Source organism: Gopherus evgoodei, chromosome 4, assembly GCF_007399415.2.
Source record: "Gopherus evgoodei ecotype Sinaloan lineage chromosome 4, rGopEvg1_v1.p, whole genome shotgun sequence".
Classification (NCBI taxonomy): domain Eukaryota; kingdom Metazoa; phylum Chordata; order Testudines; family Testudinidae; genus Gopherus; species Gopherus evgoodei.
This window is the reverse complement of record NC_044325.1, coordinates 153,284,175-153,304,741: the sequence shown is the minus strand read 5'-3', so window position 1 is coordinate 153,304,741 and position 20,567 is coordinate 153,284,175. Positions and strand designations below refer to the sequence as shown.

The 20,567-nt window shown below is 47.6% G+C and overlaps 1 protein-coding gene and 1 pseudogene across 10 annotated transcripts in view; one reads left to right on the top strand and one right to left on the bottom strand.

The window, feature by feature from the left end:
* LOC115651433 (ubiquitin carboxyl-terminal hydrolase 47-like) overlaps nucleotides 1–5,580 on the top strand; it is a 47,631-nt gene extending 42,051 nt beyond the window's left edge. For 6 of the 10 annotated variants that reach the window (XM_030562472.1, XM_030562471.1, XM_030562479.1 and 3 more), the window contains 3 exons: nucleotides 793–845; nucleotides 1,835–1,894; nucleotides 3,275–5,580. In XM_030562472.1, the coding sequence (XP_030418332.1) occupies nucleotides 793–845; nucleotides 1,835–1,894; nucleotides 3,275–3,363 (202 nt within the window). In that variant the 3' untranslated portion in view covers nucleotides 3,364–5,580. The remainder of the gene's footprint in view (nucleotides 1–792; nucleotides 846–1,834; nucleotides 1,895–3,274) is intronic. The other 4 variants (XR_004000350.1, XM_030562477.1, XM_030562474.1 and 1 more) reach the window with 4 other exon arrangements.
* A 5,444-nt stretch (nucleotides 5,581–11,024) lies between these two features.
* Nucleotides 11,025–19,992, bottom strand: LOC115651481 (annotated as a pseudogene).
* Between the last annotated feature and the right edge of the window lie 575 nt (nucleotides 19,993–20,567).

The window sequence follows — 20,567 nt, the reverse complement described above, 5'->3', positions numbered from 1 at the left end:
GTAGTGAGCCTTGAAACAAGATAAATCTCTTTGGCTAGGAAGGAGAGAATATAGCAGAAGTCAAGATCTGTCATGGTTGTAGGGTTATTTAGATCAGTGGTCTCCAAACGTTTTTGATCACGCACCCCATCAGTAAAAAATTTTTGAGCACACACCCCTTGCCATGCTGGCTCTACCATTGTTGATGAAGCAAAAAAAACCAGAACAACAAAAAAAACCACCTCGGACTCCCGCCTGGCGAAGCGCAAAAAAAAAATGCTCCTCCTGCTGCACACCCCCTGGGGTGCATGCATCCCACTTTGGAGACCACTGATTTAGATTATACTTTTGCACCTTGTTGCTAGTGCTTTGTCATAGGTATCTTTATTAGAATATCAGGGTTGGAAGGGACCTCAGGAGGTATCTAGTCCAACCCCCTGCTCAAAGCAGGATCACTCCCCAACTAAATCCTTGGGCAGGCAGAATCTCTGGTTCAGCTAAGTATGTACACAGTGTTGTTGTAGCCATGTTGGTCTCAAGATATCAAAGAGACCAGGACCAGTTTCTGATGATAAGAGAGAGCAGCTTTTGAGCTTACACAGAGCTCTTCTAGTCTGGGAAATGTACTCAGAGCGTCACAGTAAAATACAAGGTGGAACAAATTGCTTAGCTTAAGTAGTTGACTGGTCCCTTGAAATATATGTTAAGGTGAAGTGGGCCAGTAAACTCCCAGTCTGGAAAGGTGTTTATGCGGAGAGATGTAGCATCCATTTGATTAGGTATTAATATTCACTTCTCTTTTTTCTGTTGTAGTTCCACTGCGTATCTGTTAATGTACCGCATGGTGGCCTGTGATGCTAAGCCAAGTAAGTGCCGAGTTCTTATCATTTACAAGTTGCTGTCAAAGACAATGGGAAGTTACTGGAGGCTTGCTTCCCACCATTTGATGGGAGGGCCAGTGAGAGGAGCTGGTTCAATTTGCTCCCAGGGAGGGTCAGGGTCAGGGTCAGGGAGAGGCCAGTGCCATGAAGATTCTATTCCTGGGTAAATAGAACCCCTGGGAAGGGCTTTGGGACCCAGACACTGTCCTGCTCAAGAGTCTGTGTGTGTATTATATTGGTCTTTTACCATGCATTACGGCCATACAGATGTGGTTCAACGAGTCTCCCAAATTCCCCAGCATATCTACAGCCTGTTGAGAGCCTTTTCTTCAGGTGTTGTGTGCAAAGTGCAGCCTGTTCAGCACACAGAGAAGGAGGGGGTTCTAGGGACCCCACAGCCACAACAAGGATCCATGTTGGGTTTGGTGATGGAAGGGGTGGCTTTCTCCATTGGTTGTTCTATTCAATATTTGTGTGGCACTGATGCTCAGTCAGCTGTACAAACACCCCAGGGGACATAATCCCTGGAGGTCTCAATGTAATCAAAATCTTTATCAGTGATCCTCTTATGTTATATTAAATTTAGGCAATAGAATTAAAGCAGAAACCATTTTAAATTTTTTAAAATAAATGAACAGTTGAGATCAGCAAATTTCCAGATGTGCAATAGGCCCAAGGTGGGGAGACATTTGGAAATGAACAAAACCAAGGTGTTATGCAGAGCTGAATGTAAAGTTAGCATGCATCCACACCTAATTTTTTTTATCAATCCCCAAATTCATGGGGAGATTTGGATAAAAAGCTCCAGTGTTCAGGGTACATTAGGGAAAAAAACCTCCTCCTCTTAATGTCTATAGAAAGAAATTTAACCAGCAGATCTGCCTTGCTGCTTACCCACAATTCTTAACAAATACCAGGATATTTTCCTTACCACAGAATTAACTGCCCAATTATAATTTTGTTTCTGAACTGAGACAGAAATACTCAGTTCGAGTTCCTTCAGCGTCTTCTGACGACTGCATCCATGGCAAGTGGTGAGATAGCTATACCAGATGAAAATGGTCTAGGAAAAGAATGACTAGTTATAAGTGTTTCTGCCCATCCAGAGAGGTTCAGTCCTAAAGATAACGCGCAGACATGCCTTATATCTGGGTGGTGGTGTTTCAATCTCCCAGAAAATCTCCCCAGTAACAATCAAAGTGGTTCTGACTTTTTTTCTCCTGCTGATAATAGCCCACCTTAATTAATTACTCTTGTTACAGTTGTTATGGCAACACCCATTTTTTTCATGTTCTCTGTGTATATATATCTTCCTGCTGTATTTTCCACTGCATGCATCTGATGAAGTGGGTTTTAGCCCACAAAAGCTTATGCTCAGATAAATTTGTTAGTCTCTAAAGTGCCACAAGTACTCCTCATTCTTTTTGCTGATACAGATTAACATGGCTACCACTCTGAAAATTACTAAAGAGAGTTAAGACCCAGGCAGACTGCAAAAAGCTATAAAAGGAACTCTCAAAACTGGGTGACTGGGCAACCAAATGGCAGATGAAATTTAATGTTGATAAATGCAAAGTAATGCACATCGGAAAGCATAATCCCAACTATACATATACATTTATGGGGTCTAAATTAGTTACCACCACTCAAGAAATAGATCTTGGAGTAATTGTGGATAGTTCTCTGAAAACATCCACTCAATGTGCAGCGGCAGTAAATAAATAAATAAATAAATAAAGCAAACAGAATGCTGGGAATAATTAACAAAGGGATAGATAATAGGACAGAAAACATCATCTTGCCTCTATATAAATCCATGGCACACCTACATCTTGAATACTGTGTGCAGATGTGGTTGCCCCATCTCAAAAAAGATGGAATTGGAAAAGGTTCAGAAAAGTGCAACAAAAATTATTAGTGGTATGGAACAGCTTCCATATAAGGAGAGATTAATAAGACTGAGATTTTTCAGCTTGGAAAAGAGACGACAAAGGGGAGATATGATAGAGGTCAATAAAATCATGACTAGTATAGAGAAATTAGATAAGGAAGAGTTATTTACTTCTCATAACACAAGGGGTCACCAAATGAAATTAATAGGCAGCAGGTTTAAAAAAAAAAGGAAGTATTTCTTCATACTACGCACAGTCAACTTGTGGAACTCTTTGCCAGAGGATGTTTTGAAGGCCAACACCATAACAGGGTTCAGAAAAAAACTAGATAAATTCATGGAGGATAGGTCCATCACTGGCTATTAGCTGTTTGGGAATGAGTGACAGAGGATGGATCACTTGATGGTTACCTGTTCTGTTCATTCCCTCTGGGGCACCTGGCACTGGCCACTGTCAGAAGACAGGATACTGGGCTAGATGGACCTTTGATCTGACCCAGTGTGGCCATTCTTACGTTCACAGAGCCTGCACCTGCAGCACCAGCTAAACTAATGCAAGAAGCTCAACCGGAGCCTGAAATAAAACACAGTGCATCAGTGGAGAGCTGTTAACAGTCGATGGAGACACTCCTATCACCTGAATCACTTCCAGTGAGACCAAGCCAAAGTTCAAAACCCTGCAAGGAACTAATGTCTCCAGCATCAGGGAAGCAGTTCCAGGCAGAGCAGGAAGCAGATGAAAGCCTTAAGGGAGCTTGGATGGCGGCACAGAGTGACCCACTGCCTCTCAGCTCTTCCAAAACATCCAGGTTTGTTGTGGAAGGAGGACTCTTAGACACAGAAACCCTTTCTGGTTGGCACAAGAAGGACTGGCATCCTCAGAGACAGTTGGTAGCTCCAACTAAATATACGGAAAAGTTCTTGAACTTAGCCCAGGATCAGCCTAGTTGCCATGCTGGGGTGAACAGGCCCAAGGACTGTTTGGGGAAGTCATTCCACTGGGAGGGGATGGGCAAGGATGTTTCTACCTCTTGTGAGGTGTGCTAAGGAGTGGGAAAGCCCCAAGACCAGATCAAGGCCCCTCTCCAGCCACGCCCCATCACTGAGGTTCCATTTCAGCATGTAGCTGTAGATATTCTGGGTCCTTTTCCTAAGAAGACACCCAGAGGAAAGCTGTACATACTGACTATCATGGATTTTGCCACCTGTTGGCCAGAAGCAGTACCTCTAAGCAACACCAGGGCTAAAAGCGTGAGCCAGGCATTGGCAGACATTTTTGCCAGAGTAGGTTGGCCCTCCAACATTCTTACAGATTTGGGAACTAACTTCCAGTCAGGGACCATGAAACATCTTTGGAAAGCTCATGGGATAAACCACTTGGTTGCCACCCCTTACCACCATCAAACAAATGGCCTGGTGAAGAAGTTTAATGGGGCTTTGGGGGCCATGATATGTAAATTTGTGAATGAGCACTCCAGTGATTGGGACCTAGTGTTGCAGCAGTTGCTTTTTGTCTATAGGGCTGTACCACATCCCAGTTTAGGGTTTTCACAGTTTGAACTTGTTTATGGCCACAAAGTTAAGAGGCCATTACAGTTGGTGAAGCAGCAATGAGAGGGGTTACATCTTCTCCAGGAACTAACATTTTGGACTTTGTAACCAACCTGCAAAACACCCCCAAAGACTCTCTAGCTCTTGCTCGAGGAAACCTACAAAATGCTCAACAAGAGCAAAAGCCCTGGTATGATAAACATGCCAGAGAGCGTTCCTTCAGAGTAGGTGACCAAGTCATGGTCCTGAATGTGCTCCAGGCCAATAAGATGGAAGTATCGTGGGAGGGGCCATTTATGGTCCAAGAGTGCCTGGGAGCTGTTCGTTACCTCATAGCGTTCCCAGATCCTACCCTAAAACCTAAAGTATACCATGTTAATTCTCTAAAGCCCTTTTATTCCTGAGAAATCAAGGTTCTCCAGGAGACAGATGATGCTGAGTGACCTGAAGGAGTCTACTATGGAGGAAAAAGTAATGGTGGCATTGAAGAGGTGAGCCTTTCCATGTCCTTCGGGCGTAAGAAGTGACAGCAAATCCAGGAGCTGTGCACCAGCTTCGTGCCAATGTTTTCAGCCACGCCAGGACAGACAGAACGGGTGTACCACTCCATTGACACAGATGATGCTCACCCAATTAGAGTCCAACCCTACCGGATGGCTTCTCAATCCAAAACTGCAATAGAAAGGGAATCAAGGACAGGATACAGATGGGTGTAGTCCACCTCTCTAAGAGTGGATGGGCCTCTCCAGTGGTTCTGGTTCCCAAACCAAATGACTGACCATGCTGCACTAATGTGGCTTCACACAGTCGAAGGAAATAACAAAAAACGTCTTAGATGGAATTTAGCTCTTCAGGACTTTCATTTTGAAATACAACACACCTCAGGATCCTTTAACAAAGTGGCTTCTACCCTCTCCCGGAAAAGTTTCCTGGAATCAGCCGGGTAAAACTGTCCTTGTATTCTAAGTCATTGCAGTCCTTGAAATGTTAAAACTACTGTTTAGTTCTTCATGTAATTAGTAGTAAAATTACAGGTGAATGTATCTTATTAACTCTGTTTCCTAAACCTCCAGGAAGAAACCACAGCTGGTGTGGACCCAACCTGAACCAGGCTGAGCAGCACTGCCTGTGATTTTGGGGCAGAAGGTGATAAATGAAGAGGGTGGCAAGTAGCTCTCTTTTATGGACAGCCAGTTAGCTACAAAATCCCTGTTAGTAGCTGTTCTCTACTTGCTTTACCTGTGAAGGGTTAAAAAAGCCCATAGGTAAAAGCAAAGGAGTGGGCACCTGACCAAAAGAGCCAATGGGAGGGCTAGAACTTTTTAAAATTGAGAAAAAACTTTCCCTTTGTCTGTATGTTGTTGTTCAGAGAGAGGGGTCAGAGCAGAGACGGAGCTAAAGTTATGCTGTAAAAAGCTGTGAACCAGGTATGAAAACCACCAGATCATACCTAGAACTACTCAGTTTGAAACCACAGATATGTAAGTAGATCAGGAAATGTCTAGGAAGACACGATTAGGTTCATCTCTTTTATTTCTGTAATGCTTGTGGACTCCTCCATGCTAACCCCCAAATGCTTTTGTTTTGCTGGTAACCATTAAGCTGGACCTCAAGAAAACCATTCTTGATGTTTAATTATTATTTTTGGTCTTTTTAAATCTAGCAATAGCCCAAGTTCCAGATTTATTTTCTTTCTTTTTGTTTTTAATAAAATTTACCTTTGTTAAGAACAGGATTGGGTTTTTTGTGTCCTAAGAGGTTTGTGCACATGTTGTTCCATTAGCTGGTGGCAACAGCTGATTTCATTGATTTTCTTTCTCAGCTCTTCCCTGGGGATGGGGAGTGAAAGGGCTTGAGAGTACCCCACAGGGAGGAATTCCCAAGGGCACCTTCCTGGGTTTAAAGAGGTTTTTTTGCATTTAGGTGGTGGCAGTATCTACCCATCCAAGGTCAGAGAGAAGGTGTAACCTTGGGAGTCTAATACAAGCCTGGAGTCGCCAGTATTAATTTTTAAAATCCTTGTGGGCCCCACCTTCTGCACTCGAAGTGCCAGAGTGGGGAATCAGCCGTGACAGAGGGCCTGAGTTTCACAAACTGTTAATATCCCCTTTGAAAAATTGCCATTCTATAGATGCGACAGCAAGGACATGTGGCCTCCCTCTGAGTCTGACAGGGAGGGACGGCCACACTCTCCTACAGAGGGATAAAGCAGTGGTGCCCTGTTTTGCACAATAGCACAAGCTGTTTAAAGAAACGTACGTGCGAAGTGCTTTCCACTTTAATTTATTATCAATAGTCACAGGTGGTTTTAACATGAGCTGTTTGACCCCATCCTCCCCTCCGTCTATTTCAGTGTCTCCCCAGGAGCTGCAATGTTCTGCATTTCTGATGCTTGCAGATGAAGCTACGCTTTCAATTTTCACTTGTTCCCGATGTGAGGCCTGAGAGTGTCAGTTCAAAGTTTGCTTTGCTGCAAATCTGTGTTTCCAGAGTACTAAGATTACCTAAATATCATTTTTAATCTGCAGACCACAAAGGTGAGTTTCATAATTGCTATTTTATGGGTGGGGAAACTCAGAAACAGATGCAAAATTATTTTCCCAAGGTGTCACAGTGAGCAAATCCACAAGGGGGTCATAGTTAAGGATATTTCCTATGGCAGTTTTTAGCAGGCAATCTGATGAAGAGGGCAAAGTTACATAAATGTTATTATAAAGTACATCCCTACCGTCAAATAGTGTTTGCATCTCAAGGCTGCTTCATCGAGCAGCTAGTTCTGGAACCCACAAAGGGAGAGGCAATCCTTGATTTAGTCCTAAGTGGTGCACGGTATCTGGTCCAAGAGATGAATATAGCATGATGGCTCAGTGATCACAACCATGATGTAATTAAATTGAACAACCTTGCTGGGGCAGGGGAGATAACCAAAGAAACTCACCACGACAGCATTTAACTTCAATAGCGGAAGCTACACAAAAAAGAGGAGGCTAGTTAAATGGAAATAAAAAGGAAGAGCCACAAGAGTGAAAAGCCTGCAAGCTGCATGGAAACTATTTAAAACACCATAAAAGGCCCAAACTAAATGTATACCCCAAATAAAAAAAATAAAATTAAAACAGAGAAAAACATGATCACTGCTAAACAGCAGAGTAAAAAGGGTGATTAGAGGCCAAACAGCATCCTTCAAAAAATGGAACTCAAATCCTGCTGAGGAAAATAGAAAGGAACAAACTCTCTGGCAAGTCAAGTGTAAAAGTATAAGGAGGCAGGCCAAAAATGAATTTGAAGGCTAACAAGAAAAAAACTAACAGCAAGAAGTCTTTTTTAGAAGTAGGGAGGCTGCCAAACAACCAGTGGTGCCACTGGACCATCGAGGTGCTAAGGGAGCACCCAAGGAAGACATGGTCATTGTGGAGAAGCTAAATGAATTCTTTGTATTGGTCTTCATGGCTGAGGAGGTGAGGGAGATTCCCACACCTGAGCCAATCTGGTTAGGTGACAAATCTGAGGTACTGTCCCACATTGAGATATCAATTGAGGAGTTTTTTTAAACAAATTGATAAATTAAACAGTACTAAGTCCTCAGGACCAGACATGATTTACCCAAGAGTTCCAGAGAAAGTCAAATATGAAATCTCAGAACTACTAACTGTGGTACATAACTATTATGATGTCCTAGGATTTGAACTCGGGCCTACACATCCCCAGACAGTAGCCACATCCTGGCTTCCACCCAATAGCTATTGAACTCAAGTGGGCTGAAACACTACTGGGGTTATATAAAACACCCACGATCGTTCTGACTGGAGTACCACCCCACTCTGCTGATTGGTCCTACTATACTATTTAAGCCAGGAGGCAGAACAGGATGTTTGTCTGAGCAACAAGGTAGTTTCCTGTTGTGGTTGTATTGGACCCTGCTTGTGCCTGCCTCCTGCACCCATTCCTGCTTCTGGTTCCTGCCTTATCCCCAAGCTTTGCCCTTGTTCTCACCATGCTCCTGCTCTGTGCTTGATCCTGGTCTCTCCTCCTGTCCTTATGCCTCACCTCCAATCCTTAGTGACCTGCCCTGGCTTTGACCCCATCCTCTGACTTCTGATCCTGGCTCTGTAATTTGGCATCTGACCTTGGCTCTGACCTTCAGCTTCAATTCCTAGTTCTGATTCTGGCTTGACCCCTGCTTCTCATAACTGGTAAGTTGACTGGTGCTGACCCTTGGCTTCGTTGGCCAACCTGGATAACTGCTCCACCCACTAGACTTGTCATAAACAGATAGCTAAGGGTTAATGTCTCTTTCACCTGACCAGAGAACCAATCAGGAAACCGGATTTTTTCAACTTTGGGTGGAGGAAAGTTTGTGTCTGAGGTCTTTGTTTTCTGTCTGCCTGCTTTCTCTGAGCTTTGGAGAAGTAGTTCTGTTTTCTAATCTTCTGTTTCTAAGTGTAAGGACAAAGAGATCAGATAGTAAGTTATATGGTTTCTTTTCTTTGGTATTTGCATGAATATAAGTGCTGGAGTGCTTTGATTTGTATTCTTTTTGAATAAGGCTGTTTATTCAAAATTCTTTTAAGCAATTGCCCTGTGTTGTGTCATCTTAATACAGAGAGATCATTTGTATGTATTTTTTTTTCTTTTTATATAAAGCTTTCTTTTAAGACCTGTTGGAGTTTTTCTTTACTTCAGGGAAATTGAGTCTGTACTCATCAGGGAATTGGTGGGAGGAAGAAATCAGGGGAGATCTGTGTGTGTGTTGGATTTGCTAGCCTGATTTTGCATTCCCTCTGGGGGAATAGGAAAGTACTTTTTTGTTTCCAGGACTGGGAACAGAGAGGGCGAGTCACTCTGTGTAGTTTCACAGAGCTTGTGTCTGTGTATCTCTCCAGGAGCACCTGGAGGGAGGAGGGGGGAAAAAGGATTATTTCCCTTTGTTGTGAGACTCAAGGGATTTGGGTCTTGGGGTCCCCAGGGAAGGTTTTTCAGGGGGACCAGAGTGCCCCAAAACACTCTAATTTTTTGGGTGGTGGCAGCAAGTACCAGGTCCAAGCTGGTAGCTAAGCTTGGAGGTTTTCATGCTAACCCCCATATTTTGGACACTAAGGTCCAGATCTGGGACTAAGGTTATGACAAGACTTCACTCCCGCTCTACTGCACCAGGCCACCTACACCCCAGTCCATAATACCTATCCGTTAAATCAGCCTCTGTAGCAGAAGACTGGAGGATAGGCTTACTGGCCTGTAATTACCAGGATCACCTCTAGAGCCTAACGTCAGTATCGGGCACATTGGTCAAAACTATAGTAAAGAACAGAATGATCAGATATGCATGAATTGATGGGGAAGAGCCAACATGGTTTTTGCAAAGGGAAATCATACCTCACCAATCCATTAGAATTCTTTGAGGGAGTCACCGAGCATCTGACAAGGGTGACCCAGCTGATATAGTGAACTTGGACTTTCAGAAAGCCTTTGACAAGTTCCCACACCAAAGGTTGTTAAGCAACCTGAGCAGTCACAGGATAAGAGGGAAGGTGCCCTCATGGATTAAAAGATAGGAAACAAAGAGTTTTTCCTAGTGGAGAGAGGTTAAACACCCCTTGTCCCCCAAAGATCTGTCCTTGGACCAGTGCTGGTCAACATATTCATAAATGATCTGGAAAAAAGACTAAACAGTGATGGGGCAAAGTTTGCAGATGATACAAAGAGTTATTCAAGGTAGTCAAGTCCAAAACTGACTCTGAACTCAAAAACTCAACAGTGTCTCACACTTTAGGGTATCTGTAGGAATTTGCTACAGCAGATAGCAGTTTTGTACAATTCCTTACATATGAGTAACTGCTGCAGGTAGCAAATTCCTACAGGTAGCAGTTTCTCATAGACTCTAGGACTGGAAGGGATCTCGAGAGGTCATCGAGTCCAGTCCCCTGCCCTCATGGCAGGACGAAATACTGTCTAGACCATTCCTAATAGACATTTATCTAACCTACTCTTAAATATCTCCAGAGATGGAGATTCCACAACTTCCCTAGGCAATCTATTCCAGTGTTTAACTACCCTGACAGTTAGGAACTTTTTCCTAACGTCCAACCTAAATCTCCCTTGCTGCAGTTTAAGCCCATTGCTTCTTGTTCTATCATTGGAGGCTAAGGTGAACAAGTTTTCTCCCTCCTCCTGATGACACCCTTTTAGATACCTGAAAACTGCTATCATGTCCTCTCTGTCTTCTCTTTTCCAAACTAAACAAACCCAATTCCTTCAGCCTTCCTTCATAGGTCATGTTCTCAAGACCTTTAATCATTCTTGTTGCTCTTCTCTGGACCCTCTCCAATTTCTCCACATCTTTCTTGAAATGTGGTGCCCAGAACTGGACACAATACTCCAGTTGAGGCCTAACCAGCACAGTGTAAAGCGGAAGAATGACTTCTCGTGTCTTGTTTACAACACACCTGTTAATGCATCCCAGAATCACGTTTGCTTTTTTTGCAACAGTATCACACTGTTGACTCATATTAAGCTTGTGGTCTGCTATGACCCCTAGATCTCTTTCTGCCATACTCCTTCCTAGACAGTCTCTTCCCATTCTGTATGTGTGAAACTGATTGTTCCTTCCTAAGTGGAGCACTTTGCATTTATCTTTATTGAACTTCATCCTATTTACCTCAGACCATTTCTCCAATTTGTCCAGATCATTTTGAATTTTGACCCTGTCCTCCAAAGCAGTTGCAAGGAAACTCGTATCAGTGGCTGCTTCCTCCAGGCAGTGATTTCCTGCCTCTGCTGCTGTTTCTCTCTCCTCTTGAGCCACCTCTCTTCCTCCTGGGCCCTCGGGCTGCAGATGGCGACTGGCCCCTTGGCGCACACATTGCAGGACTGGGAGCAACTCTGAGCAAATTATGATTAGCAAACCAGATAATCACCTGATTGAGGGGGTGGGAACAGGAAGGTTCCTGCACTTTTACATCTCCTGCTCCACATGGCACCACCCACTGCACTTTGAGAAGGGGGGGTGGAAATTGGGATTAACTCTTTATCACATAGCCCTTATCAGTGAGATCAGCTGTGAGCAGGGGATACACCCTCAGCCAGGGCAGAGAATGAGGGGCACACTGGAGTACAGATAACCCTTGTGGAAGAGGACACCAGAGCCATCCAAGACTTCATCCTTATGGATGATCAAGCACATATGGACACGGTCACTCAGGGGATCCCTCATCCCCAGGACAGTGCTGCCGGATGGAATGTTGGGGGCCTGATGGTTCCATAGCACTAGAGTGGAATGTTGGGAACCTGAGGGTTCCACAACAGACTGTGAGGGAGGAGCAGCCGAATGGGATACCCAGGGAAAGGGCCCATCTCTCAGTATCTGCCCTGGAGCTGGCTAAGGAAGCAGCAATGTAAGAAACCCCATTCCTCTCTCAGCCCGTCCCTTAGTGTGGGCATTTCTGCATTGGATCTGGACTGTGACCAGGGCCGGTGCAGCCCATTAGGCGACAGGGACTAACATTTGGGGAGCAGCAACCATGGCAACCAAATGTTCGGCCACCGTGGTCGTCGGCGGTATTTCAGGGGCGGGATCTTCTGTCGTCTCTCTCAGGGGTGCCATTTTGGGGGCGGGACCTTCTGCCGCATAGGGCGCCAAAAAGGCTGCTGGCGTTCCTGACTGTGACCTGCCAGAAGGGGGTAGCAGTGTGGCACTGCTCACCCTGTATGGTACAGATCAATATTGCACAGGAACTGACCCACAAAAGGGACAAGATTGGCCTCACAGACAAACTTTATATCCCTTCCCCCTACCCTTTATGGTAGCGTGAAGAAAATAATTACATTCTGCAAGAAAAAAACAACTTCACGTTCAGTTTGACTTTCTAACAACCCAGATTCCACAAGATCAACAAAATGCCTCTTCCAAAAATAAGAGGTAGAAAAGAAACTCACTATCTGCCCTACTCGGAAGTCCTACTCTGAGGCCCCACTCCACTGCCACAGCAGAAGTCCTGTTCAGAGCTCAGAATGATGCTTACCTCCAACATTTATTGCTCAGGCCTGCCTCTGCTGTGGATCTTCTAATGAATAGTATGGTACATCCTGGAACTAAAGCTCTTCCATGAGTTGGGGCATTTATAGGGTTACCTCCATATGAGGATTCTCTGGTACCTACGAAACTCCAAGCTGAGACAGAAACTCTGGCTACAGTTGGGGCATTTATAGGGTCTCTCCAATGGGTGGGTTCTCTCTCTAAAGAGCCCAGAGTGCTCACAGTAGCATCTCCCATAATTGGGTTGCCTGTCAGGTTTACTCCTGGGTGTGGGTCCTCAGATGCCTGCTAAAATCTGGCCAGCCACTAAAACTCTTCCCACAATCGGGACAGTTATAAGGTCTCTCTCCTGTGTGGATCCTCTGGTGGACAACAAGGCTGAAACTTACACTGAAGCTCTTCCCACATTCATCACATCTATAAGGCCGCTCCCCGGTGTGGGTTCTCAGATGCTGGACATGGGTGGAGCTTTGACTGAAGCCCTTCCCACAATGAACACACCTGTAGGATCACTTGCCTCTGTGGATGTGCTCATGCCAGGTCAGGACTGAGCGATCGGCGAAGGCCTTCCTGCAGTCGGGGCATTTGTAGGGTCGCTCCCCTGTGTGGATCCTCCTGTGCTGAATAAGCACACAGCGGTGTTTGAAGCTCTTTTCACACTCGGGACATTTATAGGGTCTCTCATCTGTGTTGACCCTCTGATGGTTGGTCAGCGAGGAGCTGTGGCAGAACACTTTTCCACAGACAGGGCATTTGTAGGGTTTCACGCCTGTGTGGATCCTCTGATGCTCTAGGAGACTGGAGGTCTGAGCAAAGCTCTTCCTGCACTCATCACACCTGTAGGGTTTCTTGCCAGTGTGGGCCCTGCAGTGCTTCATCAGGCTCGAGTTTTGCCCAAAGCTCTTCCCGCCCAGGGCACATGTGTAGGGTCGTTCCCCCGTGTGGCTCCTCTGATGGCGAAGGAGGTTGGAGCGGTCAACAAAACTCTTCCCACACTGGAGGCATTTGTAGGGTCGCTCCTCCATGTGGGTTCGCTGGTGCCTCCTTAGGGTCGAGCTCTGCTTAAAGCTTTTCCTGCAGTCAGAACATTTATGGGGTTTTTCTTCCATGAGGACGGGGTCGTCTTTACACTGGAATGGGGATGTCTCCCTGGTGCCAACCAGCCCCGTACGGACTCAGGCTGGTGTCTCTCCCTGCTCAGGGCTTTGGGGCTCCCCGCCAGTGGCCTGTGCAGCTCTGGGCTCCAAGTCCCGGCCGGATGCGGATTCCCTCCTTTGTTCTCACCTCCGGGACAGGACGGAAACCCCGCACAGCTGATCTAGAAACCCCGCTCCAACTGCTGCCCCACGCCGGGCTCGGCTGGGGGGATCTTGCTGGGCTCAGCGGCACAGACCCCCCGCGCTGCTCTAGAGCTGGCTGCGGGGGAGGGGGGTGGAGTCTCTCCCGTACCAGCCGTGTTTCAGCTCCGACCCCCCCGGCCCTGCGACCACTTCTTCCAGGCAGCGATGTCCTGCCTCAGCCTCTCCCTGGCGCCCCCACTCACCGCCCGGCCGGCCGGCTGGGGCGAGCCCTTCCCGGGCCCGCTGCCTGCAGACTGGAGCTCGGCCCTCACGGCGCTGCGAGCCAGGCTCGGAACCCAGGCGTCCGGAGCACTGCCGGGCTCGCACCCTGCCCCGTTACAGCCCCTTATGGCACCACGTGCCCCGGGAAGGGGTGGGGTTCGGATTAACCCTTCCCTGCCCAGGCGTCAGGCGCAAGGCGCTGGCGAGGGCGTGATATAGTCTGGGTATTAGCGCGCTGCACCGTCATCCACCCAGGGGGTTGCTGGCAGGCAGCCAGCCCTTGTGGAGGGGAGCCCTGGCTGGGATCTCACCCAAGGCCTCCTCCACCCTATAGGATGTTCAAGCACAAATGGACACAGTCCCACAGGGATCCCCTATCCCAAGGACAGTGCAGCTGGCCAAGATGTTGGGACCCTGAAGGTTCCCTGGCAGCTGCACAGAATATTGGGGCCCTGAGGGCTCCGAGGCACCTGCACAGAATGTTGGGCCTCTGAGGGTTCTGAAGCAACTGGATGGAATGTTGGGGTCCTCCGGGTTCTGAGGCAGTGGTGGGTGAGAAGCAGACAAACTTGATTCCACAGGAAGGGGTTTCGTGCCTCAGACTCTTACCTGAGGAGGGGTGGGGGGTGTACCTATTCAGGCTCTCAGGATGGGATGGTGCAAGCCCACCCATATCTAAAGCAACCCTCCTCCAGCCTAAGGTGGGGAGCTACTGGACCCAGCTCTCAAATGATTTTGAGGGACAACTAGTGAAAAAAAACAAAACAGTGATACAAATCATAAGTTCAAAAACCTAGATCCAGCTGGGGCACCAAGCAGAGAACCCCGGACAGCCCTCACACCCATGCTCATGGCTCTCTGAAGAAGCGACCAACTAATATCCCAGGTGGGCCGTGGGACTAGCGTGAAATATGTGCTTGCCCACCAAAGTTCTTCACCCTCCACAGGGGATAGGCGGTCTCACCACTTGGTGCTGGGGCAGGACACAAGGCTGAGGAAGTGAAGGGTTTGGAGCACAAGCCTCAACAGCTGTTTCCAAGGCACAGTTCGGAGGTGGACCAGCTGCTTTTCACACAGCTGGCTCAGGTGGTGCATAGGGATTGGCTAGAAAGGCTCATAGGTCAGGGGCCTGATTGTACTTGGGGTGAATAGCTAAGGAAGCAGAAATGCTGCATGGATTCATACTTCCTGCTCCCCACCCCTACAACTGCTTAGGAAATTTGTTCATTGGAACTGGACTATGGCCACTACATCATTTCACTCTGGGGTCAATGAATGCTCAGCAGAAGGGGATTTGCATTAGGTAGGAAAGGCAACTATTAGTACTCAGCAGATGGGTCTAACAAATATTTATTAAGGCAAAACACTCAGCAAGTTGTGATCAACTACTAACAAGTGAGAAGCTCCTCTTCCAGCATCAGACAATACAACTTCAAACTCCCTTTGTTACACAAACTTACTTATCAGAAGGGTAGCCATGTTAGTCTGGATCTGTAAAAGCAGCAAAGAGTCCTGTGGCACCTGCATCTGACGAAGTGGGTATTCACCCACGAAAGCTCATACTCCAATACGTCTGTTAGTCTACAAGGTGCCACAGGACTCTTTGCAAACTTACTTATAATTTTTATTCTTTTCTTATATATGTGTATTAGTCTCTCATTTCCATGTTAACTCTCCTCCCCCATCAGTACAAGTTTAATGTTAGTTCAAACTGGTCTTTTCTAGCTTTTTAGTCACTGGATCTTTTCTTGTTCTCATGACCAGGATTGCTCTGCAGTTTCTTACACATACATAGCTCTGCTTCTGCTGTTAAACGTTATCAGAACAAACTCTTAAAATCTGCAGCAGGCTTCTGCCTAAATATGCCTTCATTCCCAACAGCTCTAGTTCACCTTTTGTGATTTTGTTTTGTATTGTGACCACTTCTCTCTTGTTTCTAGCGGAATGTCTATCTTTTCCCTCAATAAACCTTTTGTTCTTATTAGAAGTGCTCACAAGTGCTATGCGAGCGGTGAGGTAAGGTCAGACTCGTAAATTGCGGTACACTGCTCCTTTGGGAGCAGATGATCTGGGATTTCTGTGAGTAATCAGTGTCGGGTTGGGTGTCACAAGGGGGATGCTTCAAGGAGACTACAGTGCACCTCTTGTTACCTGCAAAGTAAAGACAGGGCTAGCACAGCTCAGAAGAGTGTGTTTGGTGTCTGAGCAACATAACTTGGTTGACATAATTTTTGAGTGTAGACCTGGACTTAGGAAGGAAAAAATGAAATGAACAACTACAAAACGGGGAGCACTGGGTAGCAGTAATACTACTGAAAAGGATCTGGGATTATAGTAGATCACAGATTGGATATGAGTCAATACAATACAGGCTAATATCGTGCTGGGGTGTATTCACAGGAGTGTTGTACATAAGACACGGGAGGTAACTGTCCTGCTCTACTCAGCCCTGGTGAGGCCTCACCAGGATACTGTGCCCAGTTCTGGGCACCACATTTTAGGAGAGATGTGGACAAACTGGAGAGAATCCAGGAGGAGAGTAACAAAAATGATCAAAGGTTTAGACAACCTGATCTATGAAGGGGGAAAACGGAGCATATTTAGACTTAACAAAAGAAGATGGGAGGGGAGGACCTAATAACATTTCAAATATGGCAAGGGCTATTATAAAGAGGACAGTAATCATTTGTTCTCCATGTTCACCAATGGCAGGCCAAGAAGTAATCAGCTCAGTTTTCAGGCAGAGAGATATAAGTAAGATATTGGAAAAATCTTTCTAACTCTAAGGATAGTTAAGCTCTGGACCAAGCTTCCAAGGGAGGCTGTGGCCTCCCTGTCCCTGGAATTTTGGATGAACAGGTTGGACAAACAAACACAGGCCATGGATGATCTAGGCAGAATTGGTCCTGCCTCAGTGCAGGGGACTGGACTGGATGAGCTCAGAGAGTCCCTCTGTCATAAACAGATAGCTAAGGGTTAATGTTCTTTTACCTGTAAAGGGTTAACACAGGGAACCAAACACCTGACCAGAGGACCAATCAGGAAACAAGACTTTTTCAAATCTGGGTGGAGGGAAGTTTTGGGTGTGAATCCTTTGTTCTTGGGTCTGACCCTCTCGGCTCTGAGAGTGATTTTTCTATCTCCAGGCTTTCTAATCTTCTAATTACAAGTTGTAAGAACAAGGATAGTAAGACAATAGGTTTATATTGTTTTTCTTTTGTATTTACATGTGTGTAGTTGCTGGAATGTTTTAAATTGTATTCTTTTTGGATAAGGCTGTTTATTCATTTTTTTCCTTTAAGCAATTGACCCTGTATATTGTCATCTTATTACAGAGACCATTTTATGTCCTTTTTTCATTCTTTTTATATAAAGCTTTCTTTTTAAGACCTGTTGGAGTTTTTCTTTAGTGGGGACTCTAGGGAATTGCGTCTGCAGCTCACCAGGGAATTGGTGGGAGGAAGAAGTCAGGGGGAAAATCTCTTTGTGTTAGTTTTACTAAGCCTGACTTTGCATATCCTCTGGGTGAGGGGGGAAGAGAGATTAGCTCTCTCGGTACTTGTGTTTCCAGGACTGGAAACAGGGAGGGTAGAAACCATTTGTTTAGATTCACAGAGCTTGCTTCTGTATATCTCTCCAGGAACCCAGGGAGGGAACACCTGGAAGGGAGGAGGGGGAAGGGAAATGGTTTATTCCCCTTTGTTGTGAGACTCAAGGAATCTGAGTCTTGGGGTCCCCCAGGGAAGGTTTTGGGGAGACCCCAGTGAGCTAGGCACTGTATAATTCCTAGCTGGTGGCAGCAAATACCAGGTCCAAGCTGGTACCTAAGCTTGGAGATTTTCACGCTAACACCCATATTTTGGACGCTAAGGTCCAGATCTGGGAAGAAATGTTATGACACCCTCCCAGACCAACTTTTCTTTGTGAGGAATGAATGGTGATACTGTATTGCTCCCTGTTTCTCCAAAGATGGTTTGGGATGAGAAGAACCTAAATATATGGACATATACACCTCTCTCATAGAACTGGAAGGGACCCTGAAAGGTCATTGAGTCCAGCCCCCTCCTTTCACTAACAGGACCAAATACTGATTTTGCCCTAGATCTGTAAGTCAGCCCCTCAAGGACTGAACTCATTACGCTGTATTTAGAAGCTCCATGCTTAAACCACTAAGCTATCCCCCTGAGCTCTACTGGAAATACCTTGCCTGATACATCCTGGGATTGTGTTTGCCTTTTCAATGGCACATGACATTGGGGCTCATAGGTATCCCAGCAATGGTGTTTATAAAACTGAAAGGTTAGGAAAGTAATCAAATGCTCTCTCTCCACTCTAAACAGTAAACCCCATGTCCTCCCAGAGCTGGGACAGAACCCAGCCATCCTGACTCCCAACTGCTCCTCTAGGCTACTAGACCCCACTCCCACAGCAGGGAATAGAATTCAGGTGTCTTGACTACCAGCCTCCTGTGTTAACACACTAGACCCAACTTCTCTCCAGATGCAGGGAAAAAACCCAGGAGTCCAGACATTCATCCCTCCCACTGTTCTATCCCATTAGACCCCACTCTCTTCCTAGAACTGGGAATAGAACCCAGGAGTCCTGATAATCCAAGACCCCTGCTCTCGCCACCAAGGTCTGAGCTCCAAACAAAGCTTTCTTCCAAATTTATTCCTCAGGCCCATCCTGGGTATGTGTCTTCAGATGTCTTGTGAAATTTGGCCAGTCACTAAAGTGCTTCCCACAGTTGGGACATTTACCGGGTCAGTCCCCTGTGTGGATCCTCTGGTGCATAATAAGCCTGGAGCGAACACTGAAGCTCTTCCCACATTCATCGCATGTAAAGGGTCTCTCCCCCGTATGGGTCCGCTGATGCTGGGTGTGGTTGGACTTCTGGCTGAAGCTCTTCCCGCAGATGACACATTTGTAGGGTCGCTCACCTGTATGGACCCTCCGATGGCCTGTCAGCGAGGAGCTGTGGCAGAACACTCTCCCGCAGTCAGGGCATTTGTAGGGTTTCACGCCTGTGTGGATCCTCTGGTGCTCCAGGAGGTTGGAGGTCTGAGCAAAGCTCTTCCCGCACTCATCACACCTGCAGGGTTTCTCACCTGTGTGGGCCCTGCAGTGCTTCATCAGGCTCGAGTTTTGCCCAAAACTCTTCCCACACTGGGCACACGTGTAGGGTCGTTCCCCGGTGTGGCTCCTCTGATGGCGAAGGAGGTTGGAGGGGTCGGCAAAGCTCTTCCCGCACTGGGCACACATGCAGGGTCGTTCCCCCGTGTGGATCCTCTGATGGCGAAGGAGGCTGGAGCTGTCGGCAAAACTCTTCCCACACTGAGGGCATTTGTAGGGTCGCTCTCCTGTGTGGGTTCGCTGGTGCTCTAGGAGCTTGGCGCTGTCCGCAAAGCTTTTCCCACACTCACACCCGTAGGGTCGCTCCCCCGTGTGGCTCCTCTGATGGCGAAGGAGCTTAGAGCTGTCGGCAAAACTCTTCCCACACTGAGGGCATTTCCAGGGTCGCTCCCCCGTGTGGGTTCGCTGGTGCCTCCTTAGGGCCGAGCTCTGCTTAAAGCTTTTCCTGCAGTCAGAACATTTATGGGGTTTTTCTTCCATGAGGGCGGGGTCGTCTTTACACTGGAATGGGGGTGTCTCCCTGGTGCCAACCAGCCCCGTACGGACTCAGGCTGGTGTCTCTCCCTGCTAGGGCTTTGGGGCTCCCCGCCAGTGGCCTGTGCAGCTCTGGGCTCCAAGTCCCAGCCGGATGCGGATTCCCTCCTTTGTTCTCACCTCCGGGACAGGACGGAAACCCCGCTCCGACTGCTGCCCCACGGCGGGCTCGGCTGGGGGGATCCTGCTGGACTCAGCGGCACAGACCCCCTCCGCGCTGCTCCAGAGCTGGCTGCGGGGGGGTGGGGGTGGAGTCTCTCCGGTACCAGCGCGTTTCGGCTCCGACCCCCCGCCCTGCCCTGCCCTGCCCTGCCCTGCCCTGCGTCCACTTCCTCCAGGCAGCGATGTCCTGCCTCGGCCTCTCCCCAGCGCCCCCACTCACCGCCCGCCCGGCCGGCCGGCCGGCTGGGGCGAGCCCTTCCCGGGCCCGCTGCCTGCAGACTGGGACTCGCCCCTCACGGCGTTGCGAGCCAGGCTCGGAACCCAGGCGTCCGGAGCACTGCCGGGCTCGCACCCTGCCCCGTTACAGCCCCTTATGGCACCACGTGCCCCGGGAAGGGGCGGGGTTCGGATTAACCCTTCCCTGCCCAGGCGTCAGGCGCAAGGCGCTGGCGAGGGCGCGATATAGCCTGGGCATTAGCGCGCCGCACCGTCATCCGCCCAGGAGGCACTGGCAGGCAGCCAGCTCTTGTGGAAGGGAGCTCCGGCCGGGATCTCACCCAAGGCCTCGTCCACCCTATGGGATGTTCAAGCACAAATGGACACAGTCCCACAGGGATCCCTTATCCCAAGGACAGTGCAGCTGGATGGAATGTTGGTGCCCTGCCCTGAAGGTTCTGTGGCAGCTGCACAGAATGTTGGGTTCCTGACGGTTCGGTAGCAACTGGATGGAACCCTGGGGTCCTGAGGGTTCTGAGGCAGTGGATGAGTGAGAAACAGACAAACAGGTTCCACTGGAAGGGATTTCATGCCTGGGCATTTGCTCTGTTGGGTACTGAGGATTG